The 13,364-nt window shown below is 41.4% G+C and overlaps 1 protein-coding gene and 1 non-coding gene across 2 annotated transcripts in view; both read right to left on the reverse strand.

Annotated features, from left to right (window-relative positions):
- Positions 1–13,364, reverse strand: part of LOC126234649 (ionotropic receptor 25a-like) — a 313,787-nt gene that overhangs the window by 186,083 nt on the left and 114,340 nt on the right. Inside the window, exon 3 of the mRNA XM_049943384.1 lies at positions 8,096–8,251. Coding sequence (XP_049799341.1) covers positions 8,096–8,251 — 156 coding nt within the window. The remainder of the gene's footprint in view (positions 1–8,095; positions 8,252–13,364) is intronic.
- Positions 5,173–5,247, reverse strand: Trnat-ugu (transfer RNA threonine (anticodon UGU)). Its single transcript has one exon. It is a non-coding gene; the product is annotated as a tRNA-Thr (tRNA).

The following is a 13,364-nucleotide window of genomic DNA, read 5'->3' on the forward strand; positions in this document are numbered from 1 at the left end:
ATGGTCGGTGAGACCAACTGCAACAAATGGAGTCTGTCAGGTTGGCGGAAGCTGTTAGCCGCCTTCTGCTGCTTGATATTAGTTTGAATTTAGTGTTATTATTGTTGAAGTGCAACCAGCGGTATCTTACTGCCTAGTGGCCGCTAACGCCCCGGTTACCTGCCCTGGAGGTTAGCGTAATTTGCAGCAGTGTACTTTTCCTCATCTTGCAGATGTTGTCCAGCATGGCACGTAATTTTACAGCTCGCTTGATTGGGGTATGGATAATTGTTTTCCTTGTGTACCTTGGTTATAGTGGTTCCTTCTGCCTTTTGGTGTTTTAGACACCGGATTCTGGAGATGCAGTGCTGTCTTTCACTTCGCTCTCGCCTGAGTTATTCCATCGTTGTACTGGTTATCTGTCGTTAGGTGGATTTGCTAAGAAGGTTGATCGGCATTTAAACCGTCTCTAGTTTGACTTGCCCTCCTTAGGTGAACATTGCTCTTGGCTGCCAGTCTCACCGCTCACACAGCTGTAGTCACCTTCCTCAGGTCGATCCAGGGAGCACTGTCTGTGGATCACTTGTCTTACTTGGTCAAGTTGTCATAATTGTTTAAAATTCACCCTAATGTTTTAACATGTAATTGCCCTCCTCACTTGTAATTCATGCCTTCAGCCATTGAGTTTTCTGAAATTGCTTGTGGCCTTCATCTGATGAATAATTTCGATTTCATCCTTAATCAGGCCTTCAGCCGTTGATTGTGTGTAACTTTGATTGTGGCCTTCAGCTGACAAATAATTTGCAATTCCTTCTTATTAAGGCCTTCACCCATTACTATAGCTTGTTACACTTTTGATTGTTTAAGAAGAAAATATATTAGTATTTGTTAACGTGTAACTGCCTTCCTCCCTTGTAATTCAGGCCTTCAGCTGTTGACTATTCTGAAGTTGCCTGTGGCCTACAGCCAACAAATAATTTTGAATTCTTTCTTAGTAAGGCCTTTAGTGGTCAGTGTAGTAAAATATTTTAAAATGATTGTTGAAAATTATTTCCTCAAATAAAGTGTATGTGTTTACTGTAACCAACGGTAGCTGATTACAGCCCCATCCACAATCCTTGCCTTATCCTGCCTCTCCCTGACTACCAGATCACACTCACTCTGAAAAATGTTTTTAATGTTAAGAAATTACTTTGTGAATTTTCGGCCATGTGGATAATTCCCCTAGTGTCCACATTTCTGCTACTATCCCATCCTCTCCTGGTGCTTTGTTATTCTTCAATGCTTTGATAATCTTTTCTATTTCTTCTACTGTAGGTGGTTCCAGTGGTGGATTTTCATGTTGTGGTTTTAGAAATTGTAATCTGTCATTAGGATCTTCACAGTTTAATAGATTTTCAAAGCATTCAGCTAAAATTTGGCAGTTCTCCTTATTGATTAAAACCAAATTTCCATTTTTACCTATAAAATGTTAACTTGGTGACTGAAATTCTGTTAAAACCTCTTTGAAGGTCTTATAGAAGTCTCTAGTGTTGTTCCTTTTGAAGTCTGAATCCATTTCTTCTAATCTGTCTTCGTCGTATTTTCTTTTCACTGATCTGAAGATTTTTGCTGTCTTCTTCCTTTCTTCTTTAAATTCTTCCCCATATTCATGTTTCTTATTGCTGTTCCATTTTTTCTATGCCTTTAGTCGATTGTCAATTGCTTCACCACGCAGTTCATTCTACCATCTGTGTCTTAGAATTCTTTGTGGTTGTCCCATTTCTTTAACTGACTCTAGCATTGTTTCCTTAAGTTCTTCCCAATCATCCATTTTTATTGTGTTTATTATATCATAGAATTTGTTCTGATTTTGCGTCAGATATTTAGTGTTTACTCTTGGAAATCTTTTTGGTTGTGGTTTAGGTTTGTTCAGTTGAACAGTGTCTTTATTTCAGTCAGCGTCTATGTTTAGGCCCTTCCTCACTCTGACATCCGAGATTTCCTCGTAGTTACAAGCCATTATTGCCACATGATCTAATTGATATTCACCTTGATTTGGATTACGTGATACCCACGTTTTCTTCTTTCTTCAAGTTTCCTGAAAAAGTAGACATTAGTCTTAGGTTAAATTGTTCCCAACAATCTATGAGTCTTTCCCCATTTCTGTTGGTTCTTTCATGTGCTGGATAATCTCCAACTACTGATTTAAATTTTATTTCTTTGCCAACTTTTGCATTAAAGTCGTCCACTAAAATTTTGATATGTCATTTTGGTAATTTTTATGTTTTGTGTTCTAGCATTTCTCAAAAATCTTCCACTTTGTTAACATTTGTTCTGTTTTGTTGGTTGATAGGTGCATGTGCATTTATAATGATGTAATTTTTATTGCCAGACTTGAACACCAGAGATGATATTCGTTCTGATGCTAAAATTAGTTATTGATTCCATAAGTTGCTGTCCATAATATAGTTTTACTATGGAATTTTTAATGGCTGGTTTTCCTTTTTAGATCCTGTATCAACCTGACTCAAATGCATTTTCATCCAGATACCTTGTTTCTTGAAGTGCTAATATAAGTATATTGCACTGATTGAGGTGTGTCCGTTAGGTTTTTTAGTTTTCCAACTTTCATAAGTGTGTTGATGTTCAGAGTCCCCAGTAGGCGTTTTTTTCTTCGATCTTATCCTTGAAGAAGTTCTAGGAAGCTCCAACTCTTCCTTGGATGATGTTCTAGGCTCTCCAGAATCCAAAGGCCTCGTTACACCACCATCACTAGAGATGGAAGATTGGTTACTTCCTGGCGTAGTTTTCCTTTGGAAATTTACCATCTATACAGACTTGAAAAGGTCTCTGGAACTGCATAGTTTCATATGGTTAAACATTTATGTATTAAATTTTAGGCATGAGTGATGCTGTAATCATGGAACTTCCCAATGACATTGAGCCAGGTATGTCTCATCTTGAAGGCTGGGAGGAATGTGACGATGAAAATTTCACAGGATAATTTAATATATTTTGAAGAAGAGAGAATTCAAGAGGAAGCAGAGAGTGAAGGAGGAGATGAGAAATGTGACCATAAAGATGAAGCAGTACCATTGAGGAAGCAGTTCAGAACACCAAAGCCTGTATTATTAACTACAATAAGGAAGTTCCATACTGTGCATCTAGCACAGATAACGAATAAAACCCATAATCTTAGTTCTACATGGAGGTTATTTGGCTCAAAGGGTTTCAAAATTTTGCAGTGCACTTAAGAACAAAATACATCTCCCTTTCACAGAAAAAGGAACTGTTTCTTTCCACTTTCATAAAAAATTGCAGATTCAAGAAAATTTTTCTGTTTGTATTTTCACATATAATAATAAAATAATATTTTGTAATGCTTAAATAAATATATTTATGTACATCAGTTGTCAGTTTATAAATAAAATTCAGCAGCAAAACACTGGAAAAATTTATTGCTAGGTTAAAAAACCTACTTGATTCCTGATATGTCATATGTATTTCATGTTCTAAAATTTTGGTGAATAATCATTTTGTCTCAGAACAACACACTGACCACGAATATAAACTTTTCATTCGTAAGATCTAAGCTCAAGACTGAGGAATGGGGTGGAAGCTTAATACGTTCATCAGACCCCACAATGCCAGCATAAGTGACTAGCATTTTTAAATTTACTTCCACAGTATAGCACCATTGTTGGGTATGGTGCCCATATATTTAATATGACAATGCAGTATTAATTTGAGTTAACCCTGATATGGCTGTTGTCGCTGAGGAAGGACTTTTGCAGATGAGCTTTAAATATCTTATACTGTGTCTTTAACTACTTCTTTACAACAGATGGCATTGGTATACACTTCTTCCAACTGACCAATGCCAATTGTTTAAAACAACATTTAGCATCCATTTTTGAGTCTGCATTATTTTGTGTGCATGAAAAAACTTCGTTTGCTAAAAATGGATTGTCTCCCTGACGTCCTAGTTGATGGATAGATACGACTCCTCTGTGAACATATGTATTAGAGAAATAACTTTCACATATTCTCTCAGAATATAATCTTTATATAGTGAAGGTTAATATGGGTATTTTCATGGCTGATGTAACTTCTGGGACTGTCTGTCGAAACACATCCTTCTAGAAGGACATTAGCTTTATGAATACAAAAATCAGACACAATGTTTTCTGTAATTTCTCTTTTTCTGTGACATGATTATGCATCTGCTTATACTTGCTTGTAATATATTTTAAAATTAAAAGCTTGCTATGCTGGTATAAGTCACTAAAATGTATATAATATGCTCTTAATATGGGTGTATGAATTTTCATTGTTTTTATTATATCAGAATTGAGAGCCCAAATTTATGTCATTGTTGTCCCTTGAATACCGATGTAAAATACTATTTGTGAATAATACCCTTACAAGCTACACTTTGCCAATAGGATTATTCTTATTTTGTTATAAGAAAACAAAATGCAATAGTAAGAATTAAATAACTGTCAAAAGTAAAGCTGATATAAACAAACATTTACACTGTCTGCATAATAATTTGCAGGGATTGGGTTACATTAGACAAACCTCTTGAAATACTGGCTATTACTGATCTGATGACGGTATGCCTGAAAATCGTTTGGATGTTGCTTTTTCATCATTCACCAATGCTACAGATAACCTGACAGATGAAGACTGATGTTCCAGCAAGTGAGTTGAAAGCTCTTTCCATAATTTGCACTAAAGATTTGTGTAACAATGTAAAATTTCCAAATTTACTGCTTTTGACAAATGATACAGATACTGGCTGCTCAACAAATAGAGCTTCCCCGACTTCCACATCCACTGCTGCAGTATTCTACTCACGTAACACAGGGAGGATGGTATTTCGTTGGAGAATCGTCATTCTACGTCTGGAAGCAAACAGCCATGTTGTATACAAAGAGGAAGGCCCTCTAAGATTGCAAAAACTGATTATATAAAGGGTAATCATCTAAAACCTTCACTGCAAATATTGAAGAAATGGAAAGTGCTATTGATGTATTGTTAGCCAGTCAACAGGTGGTAACAATTATATATGACGGTAGTATCTGTTCCGGAAAGAACAGTTACCGTCGATGACCATGCAGCTTTGCTCGAAATGAAATGATAATTAAATAGACACCCTAGCTGCAAGCAGGCGTTGATACACTTCATTGGGGACATGTTGAAAATGTGTGCCCCGACCGGGACTCGAACCCGGGATCTCCTGCTTACATGGCAGACGCTCTATCCATCTGAGCCACCGCGGGCACAGAGGATAGTGCGTCTGCAGGGACTTATCCCTTGCACGCTCCCCGTGAGATCCACATTCCCAACTTGTCCACAACACTACATTCGTAGTGCGCCTAATAGATGTTTGCCCATCATACGAATGTAGTGTTGTGGACATGTTGGGAATGTGGATCTCACGGGGAGCGTGCAAGGGATAAGTCCCTGCAGACGCACTATCCTCTGTGCCCGCGGTGGCTCAGATCGATAGAGCGTCTGCCATGTAAGCAGGAGATCCCGGCTTCGAGTCCCGGTCGGGGCACACATTTTCAACATGTCCCCAATGAAGTGTATCAACGCCTGCTTGCAGCTAGGGTGTCTATTTAATTATCATTTCATTTCGAGCAAAGCTGCATGGTCATCGACGGTAACTGTTCTTTCGGGAACAGATACTACCGTCATATATAGTTAAAAATATGGGTTCCCGGCCTTTGACCTTCTCGTGCGAACGCACACGCTATGCCCGAACTCGTACGGGACTTGGTAGATTAATCTGCCACGAGTAATGAGTATGATGGGCAAACATCTATTAGGCGCACTACGAATGTAGTGTTGTGGACATGTTGGGAATGTGGATCTCACGGGGAGCGTGCAAGGGATAAGTTCCTGCAGACGCACTATCCTATGTGCCCGCGGTGGCTCAGATGGATAGAGCGTCTGCCATGTAAGCAGGAGATCCCGGCTTCGAGTCCCGGTCGGGGCACACATTTTCAACATGTCCCCAATGAAGTGTATCAACGCCTGCTTGCAGCTAGGGTGTCTATTTAATTATCATTTCAGATGGTAACAATACTTAGAAAGTGTATTTTTTGTGCAAACGTACACTTTTTTAAAAGTTTTTATTGACATTTGCAAACTAAAATTAGGGTAAATTAGAATGTCAGTGCTATTGTAGCAGGATTCTAGAGCACCTCATTTACGTGGTAGCGTATTTTGAAAAGTTCCTACACCGACACTTGCACAATACCTGTGATAGCACTCACTAAAGAGCAACACAGATGTTTACACACGCTTATAGTCTGGTGGCCGAGCAGGCTGCACTAATACGTCGTTGCCTATCACTGGGTGTAGTTGATACGTCCTTGTAGACAGCATCTGTCTGCTTTCCTGACAGAGAAAAGTCCAAAAGTGTCAAATCCGGGAAACGGACCAGCCAAGGTACAGGTCTCCTGCGTCCAATCCAACGATTTGGAAACAATTTGTGAAGACATGGTGTAGCACTTCGTGCAGTAGAGCTGGCTAGCCATCATGAGGTACCACAGGTTCCTTCCAATCTGCAGAGGAACGTCTTCCAGCATCGGTGGAAGATAGTATGTTAGGAGGATGCAATACCTGTGACCAGTAAGTGTTCTGTCTAAGGAAAGCGTTCCTATGAGCTGAGCATCCACTATGCCATACCACACGTTGACATTCTGTGGACACTGACGATCCACCTCACGAAGCCGACGGGGATTGTCAACAGACCAACACTGCACATTTCCATGGTTTATCTGGCCATGATTGGTAAATGAGCCTTCATCACCAAATAAGACACATCTGAAATATCCTGTCTTAATGCTCATGCACATAAGTTAACGCGATTCTCATAATGGTTTCAATGCACCTCGTGATGGAGAGAGATGTGATAAGGATGGAACCCATATGAACAGAGAATACGTAGGCCACTTGCCTACTCAAGACACTTCCTCTTACGATTACACAGGAGCTAACATGTGGATCAACTGCAACAGCAGCAAGAAAATTAATTTCCCCCTTTTGCGTCGTGACTTGTTTCCTTCTGTTACATTGTCTAGGTGTTGCACTACCGCTTTCACATTACTGGTTGCGGAGTGTGATAAATAATTGTCGAGATAGTTGACGTCTATTGGGATTCTTGCCCCATACACTGTACAAGAACGAACTGCATTCTTACTACATTCTTCACACACCAAGAGCATGTCGGCTTCTTCTGCATTGGTAAACCTCATTGCCCAATCATGATTTATTGCTTGGACTGTCACACACTAACTGACGAGGAAGTCGCAATGCTCTCAAGGAACACAGAAGCACACTGTAAGCAAACATATTAACTTCGTATGTAGCAACTATGCAGATTGAATGGCACAAACAAGTGTCAGTGTGGAAACTTTCCAAAATACTGAATCTTGTAAACGACTCGCACTATAAACCTGCAACAATCACCACTGACATTCTAATTCACCCTACTTATAGTTAGTTAATGTCAAAAGGCATTGTTCCATTTAAAAAGCATACGTTTGCACAAAAAATACACTTTCTAAGTGTTATTACAATCTGGTTATTGGCTGGCGGTACAAGCTCGTGACTATGAATCCATTCTGTGAAATCCACTCATCAACAGATCTCTCCATTTCCACAATATTTGCTGTGCAAGTTTTAGGTGATTGACCTTGTGTTTGGCTAGGTGGAACAATGTGACACTATATCCTGTTTCAAGAAAGAAGAAGTAACATCACTGTCACTAAAGTCAGAAAAAAGTGCAACACAGTGAATTAAATGTAGTTTTCACAAATTGTACCAATTCATATTTCTCCTTTGATATTTTTCCAAACAAAATAATAAGACAATAGTGGTCTGACTCTTACATAGTGATGTTGCGTTAAGTGCATGTATGTACAGCTGAAATCCTTTGAAAGGATGGGGCATTTTTCAAAAACTATGCATATAAACAATGTTAAACTATTCTATAACTGTAACTTTCATTATAATTGATTAATTAAAGATTTCATTAAAATGTAAACAAAAAATAATTCAACCTTATCTGATTTAAGCATGACGTCGCTGTACTTCTCCACTGGTTGCGGGTACCGACCTTTCTGCTGGAACTCCTCCACCTCGTGCTCGCGGTCCACCTCGATGGCGCTGAGGTCCAGCTGGAGGCGCAGTCCGGCGTAACGCGCCTCCAGGCCGCTAAGGTTGGCGCGCAGTTCGCCCCCCACCCAGGTGGCGTTCACCTCGGCCACCAGCACTGCGCACAAGGGACGGGCGCACAGTGGCAACAGTCAGCGAGCCCAGCGTGCCGTCGCAGGATACCCCCCCTCCAGGCACCCTCACAAGCGGGATGGCTCGCTTAAATACAGAAACACTGAAATCAAATTGTCCGTTACTTGCAGTGCAATGGGCAAAGTCGGGTAGTATCTGACAGTGGACTGTGTCAGAGGTGTTTCAAAACTGCAGTGCGAGAAATGGAGGAATAATACCGCTCTTGAGACTCTGAATCGAAACAACAGCAACAAGCTACCTATTCCCGGTGAGTTTTTGGGTAAATGAGCCCAATGTGGTGAATATTCTCACTTAAGCCCTATAATTTCATGATGTTCCGATAGGTGGTGGCACTATACATAGTTTTCAAAGTGACGTTTGTAACGGAAGTGCGTTCCAAGCAGAGAGCTGTCACTGAGTTTCTTTTGGCCGGAAGCCAGAGCGTCGTATATATTCATAGGCACCTGCAGAACGTCTGTGGAGAGTTGGTAGTGAACAAACGCACACTGAGTCGTCGTGCAAGGCGTCTGTTATCATCGCAATAAGGTCATACAAAGTTTTCTGATCTATCATGTGCCCCCCCCCCCCCCCCCCCCCCCCAGCGGCTCACAGCTGTGACTCCTGCAATGTTGTAACGTGCAGACACTCTCATTCAACAACTTGCTGCTCAAATGGACGTCTCTGTCGGTAGTGCTGACACTCGTCCACCAGTTACGATACCCAAAGGTAGGTGCCCACTGGGTTCCTCGCTGTCTAGCAGAACACGCAGCGTGAGTTCATCGGTTCGATCGGATGAACTGGCGCCACACCATCTCTCCTCTGAAGAAAAACTTCGAGGTCAAACCCTCAACCAACAAAGCCATGGCGATCGTCTAAAGGGGTTAGTCCTTTTGATGTCCTTCCTCATGCTGCAATGATCAACCCTGAAGCGGACTGTTCTACGCTAAGTAATTTGAGGAAACGACTTCAGCGTGTTCGGCGCCGCAAAAATGCAACCGAACTTCTCCTTCTTGACAACGCAATGCCTCAATAAGTGTCCGCACACACGAGAGGAGCTCACAAAACTTCACTGGACTGTTCTTCCTCAAGTACCCTACAGCTCAGATCTCGCACTTTTCGACTTCCATCTGTTTGGTCCAGCGAAGAATGTACTCCGAGAGAAGCAGTACATGCATGACAAGGGGGTTATTGATGCTGCAAGACGTTGACTCCGACGTCGATCAGTAAAGTGGTACCATTCGAGTGTACAGGTCCTCTGAGTAAGGTGGCGGAAAGCCGTCGCATTGATTGGAAAAAATCTGAAAATTTGTGGTAAGTGTCTATGGGACCAAAATGCTGAGGTCAACGGTCCCTAGGCTTACGCACTACTTATCTAACTTACGCTAAGGACAGCACACACACCCATGCCCGAGGGAGGACTCGAACCTCCGACAGAGGAAGCCGCACGAACCGTGGCAAGGCGCCCAAGACCGCGCGACTACCCCGCGTTGCCATTGATTGGAGATTATGTTGAAAAATAGGGTTTTATAGCCAATAAACGTGGGGAATAATATGGTGTATTGAAATCCCGAATAACGCAAAACTGCTTTCAGAAAAAAATGGGTTGCATTACTTATTGAACACCCCTCGTGATATTATATTTTTATTGTTTTCAGATGCAACTGATGTGATCTCAGTATAGGAGGGAGTGACTATTTGTAGCCTAAGTTATAACAATGGAAATGGTAAAACTACCACAGAGGTATGTTCTGGCTGCTTATGACAAAACTGGTACCATAAAATTTTATCTTCTTGCGTTTTTTTAAAAGTCAATGTGGAGAATTCACGACATAAATGGGATGAAAGCAACATGAAGAAATCCGTAGAAAAAGTCAGACTTCTTGAAATGACAATTGGGGAAGCGAACGAGAAATATTCAGTTCCAATAAATAGGTATCGGGCCAAACAGGCGACATCAACTTAGGCCAGCGCTGGTGGTCGTTGTGGTCCCGGCTGACAACCTGTAGGACATGAGAAACTGGGTTGAAAGGAGTAGAAGAGAAACGCAATGGGAGAGATATATGAAGGAAATACGACTTCCAGCAGCACAGGGCATTGTGGCAATCCAACGGCGAGAGCTGAAAAATTTGTGCCAGACTGGGACTCGAACCCAGATGCTCTACTTACTTCTCAGACCAGTTGCCTCAACGCCTCAGCCATCCGAACACGTTTTCCGTCAGATCCAATCTCAACCTACCGCTCGCTGCATTAGCGCTTTCGGCTACCCTGGCGGGTTCACTTAAATATGTATACAATGTAAACAAATTTCTCTTCTTCAGAATCGGCGCGGAGTGGCCGCGCGGTTTGAGGCGCCATGTCACGGATTGTGCGGCCCCTTCCGCCAGAGGTTCGAGTTCTCTTTCGTGTGTGTGTGTGTTGCTCTTAGCGTAAGTTAGTTTAAGTAGTGTGTAAGTCTAGGGACCAATGACCTCAGCAATCTGGTCCCTTAGAAATTCACACACATTTGAACATTTCTTCTTCAGGAACGATCTTCTTGCCATTGCCAATTTACATTTTATATCCTGTCTACTTCGGTCATCATCAGTTATTTTGCTGTCCAAATAACAAAACTCGTCTACTACTTTAAATGTCTCGTTTTCTAATCTCATTCCCTTAGCATCACCTGATTTAATTCGACTACATTCCATTGTCCTTGTTTTGCTTTTGTTGAAGTTCATCTTATACCCTCCTTTCAAGACACTTTTCTTTCTGTTCAACTGCTATTCCTAGTCCTTTGCTAACAGAATTACAATGTCATTGGCACATCTTGAAGTTTTTACGAGGGTCGTTCAATAAGTAATGCGCCATATTTTTTTTAAAAGTCATTAACATACATAGACAAACGTCCTTGTTGGTGCTTCACATCTGATGTTTGTTCTTGTTGCCGGTGAAATTAAGAACCGTTCTGGCAGATGGGAGAACAGTAGTACAGCGTCAAAATGGCGTCTAAATACGGCTCACGTTACTAGCAGCGTGTTGTTATTGAATTCTTGTGTGCAGAAAAAGAAACCGTGGTGAACATCCATAAACGTTCGTGTGCAGTGTATGGCGATGCTGCAGTTGATAGGAGTACTGTTGGGCGACGGGTAAAGAAAGTTGCAGCCTCAGGAAACGCAGAAACAGAGCTCCATGATCAGCCACGCTCGGGACGTCCTGTCACAGCCACTGCTCCAGACGTGCTGAATCGTGCGAATACCATCATTCGTGCCGACCGGGGCATCACACCTCGACAATTGGCTCTACAGTTGTCGGTCAGCATTGGAAGTGCGTCTGCAATGATCAAGACTCTCGGATATTCTAAGAGATGCTCACGAAGGGTTCCACGAATGCCCACAGCGGACCACAAGATTTAAAAAAAAGGCCATTTCATCTGAATTGTTGCAGCGTTTTGAGAGGCCTTTCTGTCACGTATCGGTACCGGGGACGCAAGCTGGGTGTACCAATCTGCGCTGTAAACAAGAAGGCAATCAATGGAGTGGCATCATCATCATTCACCACAAAAGAAGAAATTCGAGACAACCCCCTCTGCCGGAAAAGTCATGGTGACAGTCTTCTGGGATTGTGATGGCGTCATTCTTGTGGATGTGATGCCAAGAGGATCAACCATCAATTCAGAGGCATACGTGAAGACTCGGAATAAACTCAAGACGTGTTCGATCGAACAAGAATCCAACAGGAATCTTGCTCCAACGCAAAATGCACGCCCACACACAAGTTGAGAACCCGGGAACACATCACCAAATTGGGTTTGACATCGCTGCCTCATCCACCCTACAGCCCAGACCTGGCACCCTCGGATTTCCATCTCGTTGGGCCACTTAATGATTCTCTACAGGGAACACACTTTGAAGATGACGAGAGGGTCAGTCATGCAGTGAAAACATGGCTACACCTACAGGGCAAGAGCTTTTACCAGCAGGGAATACATGCTCTTCCACGAAGTTAGCGTACGGCCATAGAACGTGATGGAGACTACATAGAAAAATAGGATATGGACAAGACATTTTGTCTTATATAGTCACCAAATTCTGGCTCTTAACAATAAATATGTTTTGAGAGAAAAATGTGGGGCATTACTTACGAAACGATCCTCGTATCTCTTCTCCCTGAACTTTAATTCCTACAGCAGGTTTTTATTTATTTATTTATTTATTTATTTATTGTTCCGTGGGACCACATTTAGGAGAAGTCTCCATGGTCATGGAACGAGTCAATACATGAAATTATAACACGATTGTAGAAACAGATAAAATGAAATATAAGAAACATATTCAGGCGACAAGCCGTTAGTTTAAATAAAGAAAATCAAGAATGTAACACTGGAATTTGCTTAATTTTTTAGCTCTTCCAGGAGCTCCTCGACAGAATAGAAGGAGTGAGCCATGAGGAAACTCTTCAGTTTAGACTTAAAAGTGTATGGGCTACTGCTAAGATTTTTGAGTTCTTGTGGTAGCTTATTGAAAATGGATGCAGCAGAATATTGCACTCCTTTCTGCACAAGAGTCAAGGAAGTGCATTCCACATGCAGATTTGATTTCTGTCTAGTATTAACTGAGTGAAAGCTGCTAACTCTTGGGAATAAGCTAATATTGCTAACAACAAACGACATTAAAGAAAATACATACTGTGAGGGCAATGTCAAAATTCCCAGACTATTGAATAGGGGTCGACAAGAGGTTTTCGAACTTACACCATACATAGCTCGAACAGCCCGTTTTTGAGCCAAAAATACCCTTTTTGAATCAGAGGAATTACCCCAAAAAATAATACCATATGACATAAGCGTATGAAAATATGCGAAGTATACTACTTTTCGTGTTGAAATGTCACTTATTTCAGATACTGTTCTAATGGTAAATAAAGCGGCATTTAGTTTCTGAACAAGATCCTGAACATGGGCTTTCCACAACAGCTTACTATCTATCCGTACACCTAGGAACTTGAACTGTTCCGTCTCGCTTATAACATGCCCATTCTGTCTGAATAAAATGTCAGTTCTTGTTGAATTGTGAGTTAGAAACTGTAAAAACTGAGTCTTACTGTGATTCAGCATCAAATTA

This window comes from Schistocerca nitens, chromosome 1 (genome assembly GCF_023898315.1).
Source record: "Schistocerca nitens isolate TAMUIC-IGC-003100 chromosome 1, iqSchNite1.1, whole genome shotgun sequence".
NCBI classification, from domain to species: domain Eukaryota; kingdom Metazoa; phylum Arthropoda; class Insecta; order Orthoptera; family Acrididae; genus Schistocerca; species Schistocerca nitens.